This window comes from Tuber melanosporum (assembly GCF_000151645.1).
Source record: "Tuber melanosporum whole genome shotgun sequence assembly, scaffold_140, strain Mel28".
NCBI lineage: Eukaryota > Fungi > Ascomycota > Pezizomycetes > Pezizales > Tuberaceae > Tuber > Tuber melanosporum.
This window is the reverse complement of record NW_003298798.1, coordinates 282,424-299,502: the sequence shown is the minus strand read 5'-3', so window position 1 is coordinate 299,502 and position 17,079 is coordinate 282,424. Positions and strand designations below refer to the sequence as shown.

The following is a 17,079-nucleotide window of genomic DNA, read 5'->3' as shown; positions in this document are numbered from 1 at the left end:
GTACTCAAACCCGGGCAAGGGTATGTAATCAGAACCTCGTGATCTGTTTTCTGTTAACTTCTTTCTGCAAATCATTGTAGAAACCTGTTTAGCTGTTCTCTGATATTAAGTGGTAATAATTAGTCAAATTATCGCTTTCCAGATAACTTTCTTCTACATACTCATACCATATCATACAGGATACTTTTAAGGTTAACCTGGCTACACTGCAGGAAGGTGGCTTTTCTAACTAAAGCTAGGCCTACCCTAGTTTACCTAGTATAACATATTTATATAATAGCATAACATCACTTTAAAGACTTCTACCATAGGGATTATTTTATTAGAAATTCGGAGTAACAATATATAAATCTTTGGAGAGTTATAAGTATGATGTCATACTGATGTATCGTGTATGAGTAGGTATTACTCTAAGTAATTGTATCTGACTTCAACCTAGAATGTCCAGAATTTTGTATATATAGTGGTCTATCTCACCTCCTAGAAAGCAAAGCTTTCTAATGTTTTCAATCAATATTATCCCTTTTTGCTCCACAACTTATCTCTATTCCTCTCATTAACTCTACCACAATTGCCTGATTTCTCTCCTCTATTTCTATGTACTACCTTATTTCTCATTTGATTTTTAATGTTCTAACAGATTTTTTATTAGCAGCTTAACTACAAAGTATTACCTTCTTATACTATTCCTTATGTCTTCCTATCTCTCTTACCAATTCTACTACAACATTTCCCGTTCCCTCAACAAACCTACAAGTACTATCCTAATTCTCTAATGATTTTAAAAGTTCTAACAGTTTTCAAGTTACCAATTCCACTCCAATAATAACATTTTACTAAATTGGAAAGAAAACCTGCATCTTTTTGTATTTTCTAAATAACATGATCTTGGAAGTTTCAAGCTATCTGTCTATCTCAGACATTATCTCTCTTCTTAAGTCACACTGCTGACTTGTGAACCTCCTCCAATAGGCTTCGATTATTAAGCTATTTCTTACTCATAATATTAAGTGTGGTAGGAGAGCTCCCTACCTCTTCCCCTTACATGATGACATAAACAGTTTACATGCTCTTCTCACTTATAGAATACTCTAATTTTATGGTACTATGGGGTGTATCCTCAACAAAGCAATTTTGAGAAATAATGAAGTACTATTGCTCCTACTTTTAAATTGTTGTATGAGCACTAATGCTTCTAATATTATGTGAGATCTACCATTAATCTGGGCTTTACATTGGAAGAGATCTAAAATGGTACAACTTTTACTCTCTAAAAAGAAGTATAGTGTTAATGTTAACACATCTATAAGTTTTCATAATACATCATTGCAGGCAGCAATACCATTTGGAGACATAGTAATTATTAGTATTTTGCTAAAGCATTCTAAAATTAATGTAAACCATCTGATTTCTAGTTTTATATTATCTGTTCTCAATCATGCTATTGCCTAAAATAATATTAACAATTTAACCTTTCTGCTTACAGATACCTGAGTTGATATTAACCTTACAAATGGTCATAATAGTGGAACACCACTCACGTTTACTCTGTTTATACAAAATGTGATAATTGTTCAACTGCTCTTATAGCACCTAAGACTTAATGTCAGTGCCTCTATGCAAGATCTTTTTCGGAATATCAATGTAAATAACATTGCACAGAAAAAGGATATTTCTATACTATAGACTCTATTACTAGATGGGAGAATTCATCTTAATCCTGTAAATTAATACTACTCTGTACTATCTCATATGGAAAGATACTGAGTTGAAGAAGGTACAAGAGTTTTATTTTGAGCTAGCAGGATGATGTTGTAATTTAAAGATCAGGAGAGGAGGGGTAGAAATCTTTAATCATTGAAGAAGTCTTCCTAAGTTTAAAAAAAAAAAAAAAAAAAAGAGAGAGAGAGAAAGAATCAGGAAGATGGTGTGTATTTAGATTTCTACTCATAGGATATATTATAGGTAGTCAAAACACCACTCAACCAAATCCACACTCTTCCTTATCATATTATTATTTCTCTAAAACTAAAGGCTCTCATTCACTCTATCACTCCTAAGTGACCTAATTGCCATTTCATAAATTGTTTTTCTCCTTCTTCCTTCCATCTTCCCTCCAACAGTCAATACTTCCGTACACCCATAGGGCAAATCATGGGATAATATCTTCCACTTCTCAGAGGGTAAAATATCAGCTACTACTTTACTACCTCTTTTACTAAATGTTCTCCACTAATCCCTGGGAACAAGAAAGAAATAGCTGTAACCATGACTATGAAGTTTTACAACAGCAAGCACATCTACATTGCATAGTCCACATCTTCTCAGAAGTTCGAAAAGTGGTAGACATACTGTTGGAAAGTCTGTCTGTTGTTGGAATAGAAGCTGTTGTATTACAATATCCCAGCCAACCCATACCCAAGAACCAACATGAGCGATAAGGGTCATCAAGAAACTGTGTATAATATAAAATGTACAATATTCAAATAGTAAGGGGCAGCAACTCAATAAGGGCTAGTTTGGCAGGAATGGCTGACAGGTCAACGGTTCTATTTACAAGTAGAAAACGGCTATACTGAATGGAAGGACAGTAACTCTTTCTATGTGAAAGTGTCACAAACTGAAGAGAATGGGCATTGACAAACAGGTTCCAAAATATTCATACAAGAAGTCTAACCAGTGGAAAAAGAACTATGAACATGATGGAAAAACTATCAACTTCCAAGACCTTGACAAAACTTATGTAATAGGTGGAACTACAGTAGTAGGAAAGCAGAAAATGGTTTGAATGCAGGAAGCATAAGATAGAGGTTTTTGGTTGATGGAAATAGTTTGATGGTTGTTTTCTTATAGGAAATTGCGAAGAATAGTTGCATCTTTAGTTTCAACACAAAGATTTAGAGAAGGACTCAGTTCCTAACACATTGGAAGCCTACTATGGTCAAGTTAAGTGAGTATCAAGATTACTAGATAGGATGTGATGGCAATCTGTATTACATCCAGGGTGGTCAACATGCAGGATACTTATCTTAGGATTAGACTGTACACCTACAAGGTAGAACATTTCAGTTTAGGGCAGGAGGGTTAGACCATAAGGAATGATGGGAGACCCTGGATAGTAGTAGTACACAGTAGATAAAATGGATGATAATAGAGAACAGCCAGAAATAACATGCATAATTTCTCAACCTAAATGCATTTTTGAAATTAATATCAGGGATACTGAGATTGACAGAAGTGAAGGAATAATAATATTATGCTATTATTTCATGAAATCTACTGTGTTTTACCTTGATTCAACAACTTCGTTACTCACATTTAAAGCTTTTCTTTAGCCAAAGTTTTTCTAAATAATCTAATTTTATAAGTACAACAGTACTGACCTGAAAACAATTACTCCAACAAAGCCCTATAGCATTGGCCATTTTCTTCTGGGAGGAAATGCTAGGAATGGTTGTGAATAGTAGGAGGCAGTTGGAGACTGCAGAGGAGGGTGGGGGACACACAGGGATGGGATGCATGATGTGTCATGAAGTGTTGTTAATTGTTTCTTAGTGCATGATGTCAATATGCCTAGTACCGGAGATCCAAGTACTAGGAGTACAGTCTTCTGCAGGGGATCCGCTATTCATCTTCCCATATATACTCTGTCCAGTTCTACTCTGAAGACTGACTAGACAATTGGGAAAGCTGAAAAGAGATATGCTTATATAGTAATACGACAAAATTCCTTTGTACCATCTATTTAGATTTCTCTTTTCCACTCATATAGTAAGTGTAGAGTAAGGCATCATGTTTCCTCAAATCATTAACCTTGAAGTTTACCCTATACCTCCACCACACAGGATAGTTTTAGCAAGATAAAAAAGAGGTCATTAGGTTCCCACATCTAGTACAGCAAGTGATTTTATAACTGTATAGTGTATATTTTATGGGAGAGGCCAAAAATGACATATTGCACTATCAGTGAGAAGAATCCATGTACTGGCACATATGTGAGTACAGTACCATAGCAATCATATATGGTAGGAACTGAGGGATTTGTGTAAATAGATAGCTTCCAGATTATACGTGGGTGTAAGCATAAGTTATTGGAATACTTGTAACCACCTCTCTGATCACTTCTTTCCTTATATTGTAGTGAATACCTGATTGGCTACTCCAGGAAAACCCATAGCAATAATTGATTGAATTGTCTGTTTTCCAATCACTGTCTTCCACACACTCGTACCATATCATGCAGTATAAGTCTGGTAACCTTTTTTAAGAATGTAAAGGCTGTACCAAGGGGAAGTAGCTTTCTCAACAAAAGCTAGGCCTACACTGGAATACTGTTAGATAGTGGCCTACAGGGCATGGGGTTATGAAGGGTTGCGGTCATAAAGGGTTGCGGTTATGCAGGTTTAGGAATATGTAGTTAGAAGACGGAATGATACAAGGTATCTGTCTTTGTGGTTTCCTACATTACTGCACATAACAGAGGCTTTGTTCTTCGTATTCTCCACCGGTTGGCATAGGCTATTGGTTTTATGATTTCTTTAGTTCCCTAAGTATATGAAAGTTTGCGCATTGGCATTGTTGAGGTTGAGGTTCCATGGATCGTGATGCATCATAGAGAGTTCTCAATTGCAGGAAATTTCCTTTTGTCAGCCTCAAATGTTTCTTTAGAGTTTGATTAGCATTACACATATTAAATTATTGTATCGATGGAGATATATATCTCCGAGTTTGTTCTTAGCTAGTATAGGCAGAAGAGAGTTAGAGAGTCAATCGATCCTTCATCCCCATACTTGTTTCAGACTCAGAGTCTTTCGTGGTCCAATTCTAGTTCGCTCCTTCATCCATGCTTTTGTTAGTCATGAACAATCACCTCGTATAATATATTTTTATAATAGTATCATATTACTTTAGAGACTCCTGACATGCGGGATTATTTTATTAGAAAAGCAGAGTAAAATTATATAAATTATTGTATGATAGAATTATACACCATATGATAATATTATCATACTGATGTATTGTGTAGAAATAGGTATTGCCCTAAGTAATAACATGTGACTACAACAAGGACTGCCCAGAATTTTGTATATATAGAAGTCCATCTCACCTCCTAGAAAGCAAAGTTTTCTAACCTTTTCAACCTGTATCAGACCTCCTTGCTCCACACCTCCACACCTTTTCTCTATCCCTCTTATCAACTCTACCATAACTGTCTGATTTTTCTCCTCTAATGGTATATGCCACCCTTTTTCTCTCTTTATTTTCAATATTCTAACAGAGTTTTTATTAGCAGCTCAACTACAAAATATACCTTCTTACACTATTCCTTATGTCTTCCTATCTCTCTCATGAGGTTTACTACAACTTCTCAAGCTCCCTAAACCAAACAGTAATTACCACACTAATTCTCTATTGATTTTCAAAGTTCTAACAGTTTTCAAGTTACCAATTCTATGCCAACTATATCACCTTACTAAATTAAGAGGAAATCCCGCATTCTTTTTGTCTCTACCAAATGAGATAATCTTGGAAATTTCAAGCTATCTGTCCATTTCAGATCTAAACTCTCTTTTTAAGACCAACTGTCAACTTACAAACCTCCTCCAACATGTTTTGATTAATAAGCTATTTCTTACTTGAAACATTAAGTTTGGTAGAAAAGCTCTCTATATCTTTGCCTCACAACATAATAGCAAGAGTTTGCAAGCTTTCCTTGATCTTCGAATTCTCTCATTTTGTGGTCCCACCGGGTGTATCCTCAACGAAGCAATCCTGAGAAACAATGAGGAAGCATCGCGTATACTATTGGACTGCGGTATAAGTGCAAATGCTCCAGATGAGAGGGGAAATCCCCCTTTAATCCAGGCTATAGTTTTAAAGAGACCTAAAATGGTACAGCTTTTACTCTCCAAAGAGGAGTATAGTGTTGATGTTAACACCACTCTCAGTTTTTATGGTACACCATTAAAGGCAGCAACATACTATGGAGTCATAGAAGTTGTTAGAATACTATTAAAGCATCCCAAAATTGATATGAACCGTATCAGCCACAGTATTACATTCTCTGTTCTCCATCAAGCAATCTACGAAAATAATACCGACATTTTAACCCTTCTACTTGCTGATCCTAGAATTAACGTTAACCTTGCAAATGGTCATAATAGGCCAACACAACTCACTTATGCTCTGGGTAAACAAAATGTAAAAATTGTTCGACTGCTCTTACAGCACCCTAGACCTAATGTCAATGCCTCTATGCGAGATCATTTTTGGAATCTTCAAGTACAGTGGGTTGCAGCGAGGAATGATATTACCATGCTATGGACTTTATTGCAGGATGGGAGGATACGTCTTAATCATGTAAACTAATACTACTTTGTACCATCTCATATGGACGAATACTCAGGTGAAGATGTTGCAAGTGTTTTATTTTGCAATGGTAGGACAAGGTTGCGATTCATAGACCAGGGGAGGAGGGGAGGAAATCTTTGACCGGTGAACGAGGCTCCTGTAGTCTAAAAAAAAAAAAAAAAAAAGGAAAGCTCGTAGGGGGGTGTATTTAGATTTCTACTCATAGGGTACGATACATGCAATAAAAACTCCACTCAATCAAATCATCACTCGCACTTGTCGTGATATCGCTTCTCCAACACAAAAAGCCATCATTCAGTCTAATACGCCCAAGTGACCGAATTGAAGATTCCTAATTTCTTTTTTTTTCCCCTCCTTCCTCCCCTCCCCTGTCCCACAGTCAACACCCCCGCACACCCACAAGGCAAATCAAGGGATAATCTCGTCCACACCACGAACAGTCAAATACCACCCATCATGTTACCACTTCCTTCACCGAAGCCTCTCTTCGAGTACTTGAGGAAAAAGAAAGAAACAGCCGTAACCGTCGCTATGGATTTTTACAACACCACGCCCATCTCACCCAGAGTTGACAATGCAGAGGACACGCTAGTCGAATACCCGTGATGGGGGGGGGGGGTTTCATCATCCGCCATCGCAGCCAGGAACCAACACGGGCCATTCGGGACATCGAGTGACAGTGGATGACGTAAAACTCGCCCTGTATAAACGGGATGGGGCATCGAATGGATGAAAACGAGGTAGGCGCTTTCCGTCGGGCAGGGCCGCGAGCAAAACTTTCAAGAGTAGGGGTATATATATCTTGATGAAGAGGTAGGCGGGCAAAAAAGTACTTTTTCCACCATCCGAGAGGGTGACTCCGCGGGCTAGCGCGGAAGTTCTTTCTCGGGAGTACCGTAGGGATGGATGGTTAGCAGGAAAGGAGCAGATGGATAGCGCACGAACTGTACGAGTACTGCGCAGTAAGATATAAAGCTGGTAGCTTGTTGTAACAAAAAAAAAAGTCACCGGTAGTGTAAGCTTAGGCCTAGCAGCGGCAAAGACAAATTGACGTGTTTTTCTGTCAGCTAGAAATTAATTCGATTTGAGTCACAGTTTCCCATACAAAAGCGCCAAGACCTAATGTCACCATTTTTGCTCTTTGGCATGAGATATTTATTTGTGAGAGTCAAAGCCCAAGGAATTCCCTCGGGTATGCAGTAAATTTTGGGACTCGTGGATGGAATAGGAAGTGGTGCTACAATGACTACATTGGGTGTTAAAAGGCACCCCTATCATAATTATTGGCGATACCGACGGACCGGGCACAACATGAAAGGGAGAGGGGAGGGAGTCGTCATACCCGGAGGCAACCATCGATTATGGTACGATATGCTCTGGTCGGATTGGTTGCATTTTCCAAGCCAAATATTCAATGCTGGCACCTGACGCGGGAGAGGCACACTCCACCTGAAACTTGCATAAACTTGCATGGCAACGCACTCGAAGGTTGACTTATCCACATGCACTCCAAGAATGTTTGAACCAGAACGCCGGACGAGTCCCGCTGGCAGCAGCTCTTCCTCCTCTTCCTCCTCCTCCTCCTCTTCCTCGCTTCGGCCAACCATCCCAAAAATTGATAATCACTCACGAGCATTGCTAACGATACACGCATAACATCATAGGTGCATGATTCACCTGTTTACGAAGGGAGGGAGGGGGGTAAAATTTTCTTACCACCTGTATGTATTGTACTACCGGTACTCCCTCTTCTCCCTCCCTAACCTTTTCCCTCGCAAGCCGTCCGGAGAGAGGAAATTAGGAGAGAGAGCAAGTGGAGAGGAAGAGAGAAAGGAGAAAAGGGGAGAATGTGTGAGATTGAGAGAACGAGAGAACGAGAAAGAAGACTGGCAAAACGCTCATTTTAACCATTTAATGCTACGTAAAAGCAAAAAACTAGACGACAAATCACAAGACTTTCTTTTTCCCCCCCTTCTTCTTTCTCCTCCTCAAAACCAGGGTTTTATCCCAAGACGTTGGTATGCGAATCGAAACTCAACGGAAAAGCTGGCGGGTAAGGTAGCCTTCCCGTCCGTAGTCGAGGTGACGTTTCGCAGGGTTTGTGATGGGTGGTTCCCCCGGGTGGGGATCTTGCGTGCTGGGGCTATCCCTGCTATTAATTTATTTTTCTTCTTCAAGACCGAATGGAAAGCATGAAACGCATGGCCTCCTACCTGAATCGAATTGGCTTTCAACCCGCAAAAGAATTTGCGTTTATCGCCAAAAAAAAAAAAATTTGAAAGACAATTCCCCCGAAACGGGTAGCCCACAGCACACACTCGAGCCCAACTTCCCAATCCGCAAGAGGACATCTATCGTAGGTTGCGCCCGCACTAAGATAGACCCCTATGACTTGCGGAGGCTTGAAAGGGTTGGGAGAATTGAGGAGGAGAAGAGATGAAAAGTTAAGGAAAAGGGGGTCAAAATAGAAACGAGAATTCCATGAGAGTCGAGGACTCGTGGTCTCAGTTAAGGAGCGAGATGCGTAATAAGATGGATTTCGTGGGTAGGCGGGCGAGGAAGGGAAGGGAGAAAAGGGAAACCCCCGAAAGCATTCGAGGGGGTCTTTATACACTCCGCTGGAGAGGCGCTGGAGATGGCCAAATGGCAATAATTGTCGTCTCTAATCTTCCCTCTATCACAGCATCATCACATCAGGTCTCCTCCACCCATCAACCTTACCCCCCCTTACCCACTTACCAACCCACATGCGGCGGCAAAGCGGGAAGCAAGGGATCGAAAGAAAACAATTCTTCAGAGGAAAAAGAAACCATAGACGACTTACCATACTGCTAAGTCACCTTCCCTGTTTTTCCCTTCTTTTCTTTTCTTTTACTTCCTTCCTCGAGGGCAGGATATTCCTTACCCAAAATTGTGGAGTGTTGTACCATACGGTAGTACCTGGGGGCTGAGATACGACAGCTTCATCCATCCACTCATCAATCCGCCCCATCCATCCATCGATCCATCAATTCCTCCCCGCTAGCTTGCTTGCTTGTTAATGCCGCCGCTCTGCATGTTCGAGTACCACGACCTCCGCATGCACCAACCATGTCTCTCTTCCGCCCCCCAAGGAGAAAAAAGAAAACATGGGAAAAGTGAAAAGAAGAATCGAAGAAAAAAGAAACACCGTGAAAGACAGCAGATACGTTTCCACACTTGAGCAGACGGAGCATCTCGAGCTGAGTTAACTAAGCAAGAGGTTATGCCATGCACGCCTGCGAGCATCCGCCGATATGACACCCGTGGTCGTACAGTGTACGGTACGGGGATGGGGAGTCAAGGATGGACTGCAGGTGCGAGTTGGAAATGGGAAAAAAGGAAAGAAACGATGTTAAACCAAGAATGGAACCCAAAAGAAAAAAAAACATAAAAACCGATACCGTACCGCCCCGTTTTGCTGTACCGTATCCTTACACCTCGTAATCCGGCGAAATTCTGTCGACACACACATTCTCTCTGCTACCGCCGTCTGAGAAACACTCAGGCAGTGCCCCCGCTCCATCCCATCGAAACCCCTCCTAGCTTGTCACGAATTGGAGCGGGGAAACGTTGGCTAGTGCTGTTACGCAGAGTTATCCCAATCGCAATGTAATGCGGCCAGTAGTGGGGGGAGGAGGATATTGTGGGGGGAGGAAGGGAAGGGAAGGGATAGAGTGAGTGAGTGAGGGAGTGGGTGGGTGGATGGGTTTGCATGGAAGGACAGGTGGGAAGTCGACTAGGGAGGTGCAGAGGAGGTGTGAAGGGAGTGAGGGAGAGGGGGAACGGCCGGCCGGCCACCTGCATAAGTCTCGAAAGGGAAGTAGGGTGCTGCCGGGAAACGAAAAAAAATCTTGTAATAGTGATGTTACAAGTACTCGTACCGTACAGCGATAGTATTATGATGAAAGCGAATGTGGGAAAACAAGCTTCCAAGGGAACCCTGGACCGGTCCGCAGCTATGTGCAGCCAATCTACCCGCTCCCATGAAAATTCTACAGTTGGCATCTCGATATGGAGCGCCCACTGAGAGCCTTTGCCGTGCACCTGCGATAATGGACAAATAGTAATACTATATATGAAATTTCAATAATGACCCATCACAACTTTCGCTCTTCACCTTGTTTTATCTATCATTTTCCTTCCCTTCTCCCCCAATCAATCCCGAATCATCCTTCGCCCCGATTTTGTTTTTCCTCGCCTACGGGAAGTTCCGATGAATTGGTACATCTGTGAAAACTGTCGCCATCTTGGCTTCATGTGCGGACATTTTTGAGCTGCCAATAATTCCTAAACATTTGCTGGCACCATCAGGGAGTAGAATACAGTCATTGATCAGGTCATAGCCCATCACTCGCGCAAAAATCCTGCTCGGCCTCATTGATGAACACGAATAAAACAGATCCACCCCAACCATTTTGCAAAAGAAATGTGAGCGTGTCAGCCAAGACGTTACCCTGGAACCCGCGAGAAGCTCCCTAAGCAGACGCACGGCGAGTGACATGAAACATCCGAGCCCCACCGACACATCCAGCAACGCCATTTGGTCATTTATCCGCATCCCAAATCCACGCAATCTGGTCTCCTCAGTGGCCATTAATCAACCCATTAGCCAATCCATTTCCCGGACCGGGCCCCCACCCCATCCCACCGTCATTACCCCCCTCTCCTTCCGCTGTCCAATCGGTCACGCCACCCCTGAAGTCCGCAACTCTGGCCCAGCCAATCCGGACCACCACAACTCTAACCTCCTCACCCTCCAAATAACATTTATTCTCGCTTTGGGGGTTGTTCTCCAAGTGCACGCGTTTGTAATACTCCTCATCCTCGGTACCATGGGGGATCAGGTGTGCATACCCGTTCAGAGTTGCAGAGATACTGCTCAAAGCGGCAGAGTTGAGATTGGTGAGGAATGTAGAGAGTGGTGACGCAGACTGTGTTTGATGCGGAGGAGAAGCGGAGGGAGCAAAGGGGTTTGCAGATGAGAGGGATGGACGGTGGGACACCCAGTCATGCACTAATAACGAGACGCGCGGATTGGAAGTTAGATTGAGAGTCTTTTTGGTCGATGGCTGGGTGGTCATGATAATGATGGGCCCGGGTGTTGGAGATGGTGACGATATGGAAGTGGCGGGAAGCGGATACGGGCTGACTGGCAGGTAGGTGTAATTCATGAGAGAAACCTGTTCAAATAAATCAATCGCTGTAGGGTAATAAATATAAAACAAGAGCTATTATCCTTACATGAGGCCAGAGACCATTGGAGGTCGCCAAATGGAGCTATTTGAAATATGCAGTTAGATAGGCCTGCAACAAGCAAGCAAACAATGGAGGAATAAACTTACATATCTAGCATTCTTCAAACAGGCGATAACTTCCGGTGGAAGCTCACTGGAGGTCGAACTGGTAGACATTGCGATAATTTGGAGAAGGTGGAAAAAATAAAAAATAGGGATGGTGGATTGCGGTTGAGGGTAGTGGAGACGCCCTAGACGGCCGATGGGGGTTCATGGGAGAATTACGATAAGGCCCGACGATCGAAAGACCCCGCTAACTAATCGATAGTCAGGCTTGGCGTCCACGACACATTAACCCTACACCCTGCACCCTCATTCATCTATCACAACACAACACAAAGTCTCCCCGAGGTTTCAAACCATAGAGCACCGCTGTGAGATATCATACATAATATTATTATTATTATGATACTGGTATCTTTCTCGCGTTGGTGCGCTTCGAAATTTGATTCTTTTTCCTTTTGAAAAGCAGACTGCTTTTCACGGGATGTCTCCAAACTCAGATCTTGCTCTGGTTTTGTTTTACCCGAGTATGATACAGTACAAGTAGTTTGGCCCACATTGCCGCGATAGAGCTCTACCGAGCAGAGTAATTCGAAACAGCCCCCAAAGTACCGATAATATCACGCATGGCGGTAGTGTCAGCCCTGGATGCACTGGCTTGGATCTCGCGTCTAAGACAGTGGCATAACTCACAGCTATGCGTATCTCCTTTCTTCTTCCCACAAACCAGGGACCCTTCCGCAGGTAAAGGCACCGGCACCCTATACTAGTATAAGCTCCCAAGGTGTATGATACTCTGTCTCTGAGAATGTCACCCGAGTACCGGTATGATGCCCGCGGCCCGGAGCGCCAGGGCGACGGCTTTTCTTCACCAATGAGACCCCCGTCCCAGCGAAATACATGAAATTCTTTGAGAATTCCAGCCAATAATGGATCTTCTGCACATCTACGGGGTAATAAGTGGCGTAATGCTATCAAATGCCGAAAAAAAGAAAGAAAAAAAGGTAACGGAAGTACCGAGCGGCCCACCAAGCACAGATAACCCACCATACAAAGTACAGCGCACGATTCTGAGCCCATCACAACTCTTACACGAAGTATCAAAATGGCACAATTCTATCATAGCAAAGTAATTACTTGTAATCTCAACTTAATACCCCCTCCGGATTGACCCATACAAATCTAGACCCGGGGTGTTGTCAAGGTTTATATCAGTGAATTGCAATGGGTTTATTATCTTGTCATACTGATGGCCGGCAGATGAAAAGTCAACATTTATGATACACCGGCTTGGTTCTCCACCAAGTTCGGTGGTGCGCATATGGTTCTGAAGTGCTGGGGGCAACTGAAGGGATGGCTGTGAATATGATTTACTCCTGATAGCAACTCGTGCAGGTGAAGCAGGTGAAAGTAATATAGCGCCAAAATTCGCGGTTTCTATCATTTGTTGTCCCCTACTGCCACTCTATGAAGCACGGCCGAGTTCTGGCATTTTTGCATCATTCCCCTAAAAGCAATCCCTGTCGTCCGGGCCGACAGATCTCGCCGCTCAATCTCCCGGTCAAGTCTTCAGCTTGGCCCAACATAAAAACAGGGTGATACAAGTATCATAGCCCGCGTTAGAAAAACATCTACCGGTACCCTCGACAACGGTAGTACCGGCAGTAGAACACCCTATCGCACTACGACCCCTCGTACCGCCATGCAGATGATACACGACGGGGCTGCGGCAAGTGGTCCAAAAAAACCCCGGATGCTCCGCGGCACACGGAGGAAACCCTCGCTTCGGTAATTGAACTGCCTCCACCCGTTCATGTCCCAAAAAGTGGCGGCTCAGCGTAGAACGCACCGCCGATATCGAAGAGGTCTCAACACGGTGATTCCAGATTCAACGGGGCTTCGCCAATAGCCACTCAGTCGGGAAAAACACTGGCATCGAATTCCATGTTGTGCAACTCTCCGAACTCCCTCTGACCAAGCGTTTTTCTAGCTCCCCATGAGTCAAAATCGCGGCGAACCCGAAGAGGACATCGGCAACTAGGCACGCTATCACTCGAACCCCACCGTGACTGAAGTGCTGTAAGCTCAAGAAATTCTTAAACAGGCAACAAGTAAAATTTGTCCAGACGGCGGAACATGCACGCAAGCACTTTAGGGATGTGCTTGCGCAGTGCTGGCACACCTCCGAGCTCTTATGAAAAGCGGGTATCTCCCATCGACTCCAAATGCAAGCCACGGCCCCAAGACCCGCCCCATTCTAAGCCCACAGGGTAACCCGTTGGGTGGAAATGTGAGAGCGGGACAGAATCCAGGCACCCATGGTTTTATTACTAGTTAGAGCAACTTGCATGAGGTGTGTTAGCTAGAGCAGGTAAGCGTAGAATAGTAGAGGGCGGTATACAAAGAGAAACGATACCGTAAAATGGAAGAATAACAATGCTCGAGTACATTTCTAGGGAGTCCGATTGTCAGTCTTGGGTTCCCTTTGATAAGGAAAGTCACGGATGATCACTCGTAGGTTGAGCCACATTGGAATACCCGTATCATAAGGTATCGGGGCTCAAACATAGCACTGGTATCATGCGGCACTGTAAAAGGGTGTCCAGGAGTGGCAACACTAGCAAGGTAGGCCTTGTCCCACAGTTCAACTCGAGCTTTGGCCAATCAGACACACTATATGTGGCGTCAGCCACACGCCCGTTGCTATCCCAATCCGACACACATCAACCCAACCGTGCAAGCCATGCTAACTATGATAAGTTACGGGTTGAGCTAATCCCATCGTCCAGCCTCTCTTGTCTCTCATCCCCAACTCCTAGAAGAAACAAAATGTCAGACCACCTCGACCAGCTCTACCTCACTTATCTTGACACAGTTGACACCTACCAAACTCTTCGCGCCTCCCTCGCAACACAATTTTCCAAAGGGTTTCTTACCCTCGCGCAAGCGAGCTATCATTCCACGAGTGGGGGTCGGAGATACGGGACAGACTTCTATGATGAGCGTATGACAGCCATAAGAGGTGTGGGGGTGGAAGGTGGAGGAGTGTTTGAATGTAAACTCCTTGAGTTTGAGAAGGAGGAGGAGGAGCAGAAGGAAAGGGCCCGGGATACCGATCGGGAAGGCTCGGAGATGGATACCCTCGAAAAGCCGAAGGAACAGACACCAACTATAGACCCTCGGGACCCCATCCGCTGGTTTGGAATTCTGGTCCCGCCCGCTCTTCGTCAAGCTCAGTCAGAATTCACATTATCAGTGCAGACAATCATCCCGCAGCTCACGACAACTATAACGAAATTAGCTCTGCTCTCCTCAGAGATAGAGTCGCACCGAAATCACGTCGGCACCAAATATCTGTACAAGATATTAACCGCAGCTCCCCCGTCCCCACTTCCGGAAGCGGTTGAGTTACCACCCCTAGATATTTCCCACGGTTTCATCCATCTCTGCACAGCAACCCAAGCCGTGGGAGTCGTTGAGAGGTTCATGGCGGATTCGGAAGAAGTTTGGCTGCTGAAAATTCCGTACAGCAAGGTTGAAAAGGATACAAAGTGGGAAAGCGTTTCACAAGGAGGGGAAAGGGGAGAGGAGTTTCCACACATGTTCATGGAAAAGCTCGGATCGGGTCAAGTTGAGGAGGTGCGACAAGTCATGAGATTGGAAGAAAAGGGGTGGCGAGAATCTCTTGAGGGGGTGGAGTGGCTAGAGTGAGTGATTAGCTACTATTAGATGGTACGGGGTCGTTACCCGTACTGTACCCGTACGCTCACTCAACTAAGAATGAAATACCCAATAAGGGTCATTGAGATGACGACAGCAGCTCAAATTCTCCAACGATCCGCTGACACGTTCGTTCGTTCCCCACCCTGTACCTTTGCACGAGGTGGAAATCAATGCTCATGGCCGTTGCTATCACTGCCCCACTCAAAATTGATGGGATGCCGCCAAAAAAAAAGGCTGGCGGGGGACAGAATGCCCTGCTTGACTGACACAGTGCCCGTCGGCAGGCTGTAGGGAGGTCCTAAAGGATGTTGGGTAGCCACCTTGGCCCATAGATGAAATATCTCTAGACAAAACAATGAGCCTTCTTCTTTCCGACCCTGGATTATCGGGGGGTTTTCAGCAAAACCTCTCCATTTTTCATTCAAGTGGCGTGCCCGCCTTGTCGACGACACCATGACCAGATGATGGAGTTTGTCATAACCAGGCCAAAACGACAATCGGCGAAGCATTGGTCAGGTCTATATTTCCCCTCACCTCACCCGTTGTATAGGGAGCTCACCGAGGCCTCAAACTCGATATAAATAAGTAGAAAGAAAAAAACCCACGCTATACCAGCCCATACAGTCCCCCACCCTCATCCTCACATAAAACTATGATACAATTCTCGGCACTTGATTGGTTGCGACCAGACTCAAGATTAATACAACTTGTAGTAGTCCAATCACTATATCATACTTTCCCGACGTCTCGCCAATAATAATGATATTAGGAAGGGTTCTCCTGAATTAACAGAAAATTGACCACGAACCACAGGTATCTTATGACAATACAAGTACTGTACTCGTACTGTACATAAGTGTCTCGGTTTATCAAGTTAATCCGACAATCCCAGAAACACGTACGTGCCCTCTTATTTTTCACGGCTGTTATGAAAGGTCCTTCCTTGCCTAACTTGATCGGTTACGGTACTGCCAGTACTCGTACAATACCGACTTTGTTCAAAAAAAAAAAAAAAAAATACAATCGCCCGACAATAAAACCGTGACCGTGCCAAACAGATTTTCCCCCTTTCCCACCCAAAAATGCCTTTAAGATATCACAAGTTCACAGGTTTGTTCTGATACAAGAACCGGTTGGTTGCATCCTACCCAAGTTAGAATAAAGTCCCAAAGCGCCGACAAAAGCAATACATTCAAATATGATGCAATGTTCCCAGATACCATAGTACTGTACTGTCACTCCAGCGCTAAAACCAAGCAGCACTCCCCCTCCCGGGCATGCAAGAAAGGTGGGCAGAAAAGGAAAATAGCACCAGTAAATACCAAAATGAAGGTATCTACCATCTTGATAAATATGTTTAATTTCTCCTCAACCCGGCTTCATCAGGGTAATAGGGTTTACCGAATACCGGTAACCTTAAACTGGTTTTAAAGTTTTTAGAAGATATGGCTCAAGCATACTGACTCCAGGAGTGAAAATCAACTCACTCCACAGGGAGCATAACCGAAGGTGAGGCGATACCAGCAACGTATCGCCAAGCATTCCAGTTCCTGGGAACAAGTCATAGTCTCGGTCTTTGAGTAAAGATAAAGTATGAGCTAATACCCAGGTGCTTTTTACTTCCCAAAACTGATTCGGCAAGTGTGTCACTATGGGAGGAGGTGAT

At 43.7% G+C, this 17,079-nt stretch overlaps 4 protein-coding genes; 2 read left to right on the top strand and 2 right to left on the bottom strand.

The window, feature by feature from the left end:
- Positions 1-8,258: 8,258 nt before the first annotated feature.
- GSTUM_00002686001 (uncharacterized protein) lies at positions 8,259-10,062 on the bottom strand. XM_002836376.2 has 3 exons: positions 9,197-10,062; positions 8,586-9,046; positions 8,259-8,515 (listed from the first exon to the last, which is right to left on the bottom strand). The coding sequence occupies exons 2-3, from the start codon at positions 8,721-8,723 to the stop codon at positions 8,375-8,377; spliced, it is 279 nt and encodes a 92-aa protein (XP_002836422.1). The 5' UTR covers positions 8,724-9,046; positions 9,197-10,062; the 3' UTR covers positions 8,259-8,374.
- Positions 10,063-10,105: 43 nt separating this feature from the next.
- On the top strand, positions 10,106-10,456 carry GSTUM_00002685001 (uncharacterized protein; the record flags this gene model as incomplete). XM_002836375.2 has 1 exon in its annotated part: positions 10,106-10,456. One exon carries the CDS (start codon positions 10,106-10,108, stop codon positions 10,418-10,420), a length of 315 nt encoding a protein of 104 aa, XP_002836421.1. The 3' UTR covers positions 10,421-10,456.
- Positions 10,457-10,780: 324 nt separating this feature from the next.
- Positions 10,781-11,884, bottom strand: GSTUM_00002684001 (uncharacterized protein). XM_002836374.2 has 3 exons: positions 11,736-11,884; positions 11,635-11,670; positions 10,781-11,573 (listed from the first exon to the last, which is right to left on the bottom strand). The coding sequence occupies exon 3, from the start codon at positions 11,562-11,564 to the stop codon at positions 10,977-10,979; it is 588 nt and encodes a 195-aa protein (XP_002836420.1). The 5' UTR covers positions 11,565-11,573; positions 11,635-11,670; positions 11,736-11,884; the 3' UTR covers positions 10,781-10,976.
- Positions 11,885-14,270: 2,386 nt separating this feature from the next.
- GSTUM_00002683001 (uncharacterized protein) lies at positions 14,271-15,495 on the top strand (the record flags this gene model as incomplete). XM_002836373.2 has 1 exon in its annotated part: positions 14,271-15,495. The coding sequence occupies one exon, from the start codon at positions 14,271-14,273 to the stop codon at positions 15,399-15,401; it is 1,131 nt and encodes a 376-aa protein (XP_002836419.1). The 3' UTR covers positions 15,402-15,495.
- Positions 15,496-17,079: the final 1,584 nt, after the last annotated feature.

Excerpts from the sequence above, each read along its gene's own strand:
- GSTUM_00002686001 (XM_002836376.2), bottom strand. The coding sequence starts at position 8,723 with ATGTCCTCTTGCGGATTGGGAAGTTGGGCTCGAGTGTGTGCTGTGGGC. Across the intron at positions 8,516-8,585 it reads TGAAAGCCAATTCGATTCAG|CCCCAGCACGCAAGATCCCC; the intron begins GTAGGAGGCCAT and ends TAGCAGGGATAG.
- GSTUM_00002684001 (XM_002836374.2), bottom strand. The coding sequence starts at position 11,564 with ATGAATTACACCTACCTGCCAGTCAGCCCGTATCCGCTTCCCGCCACT.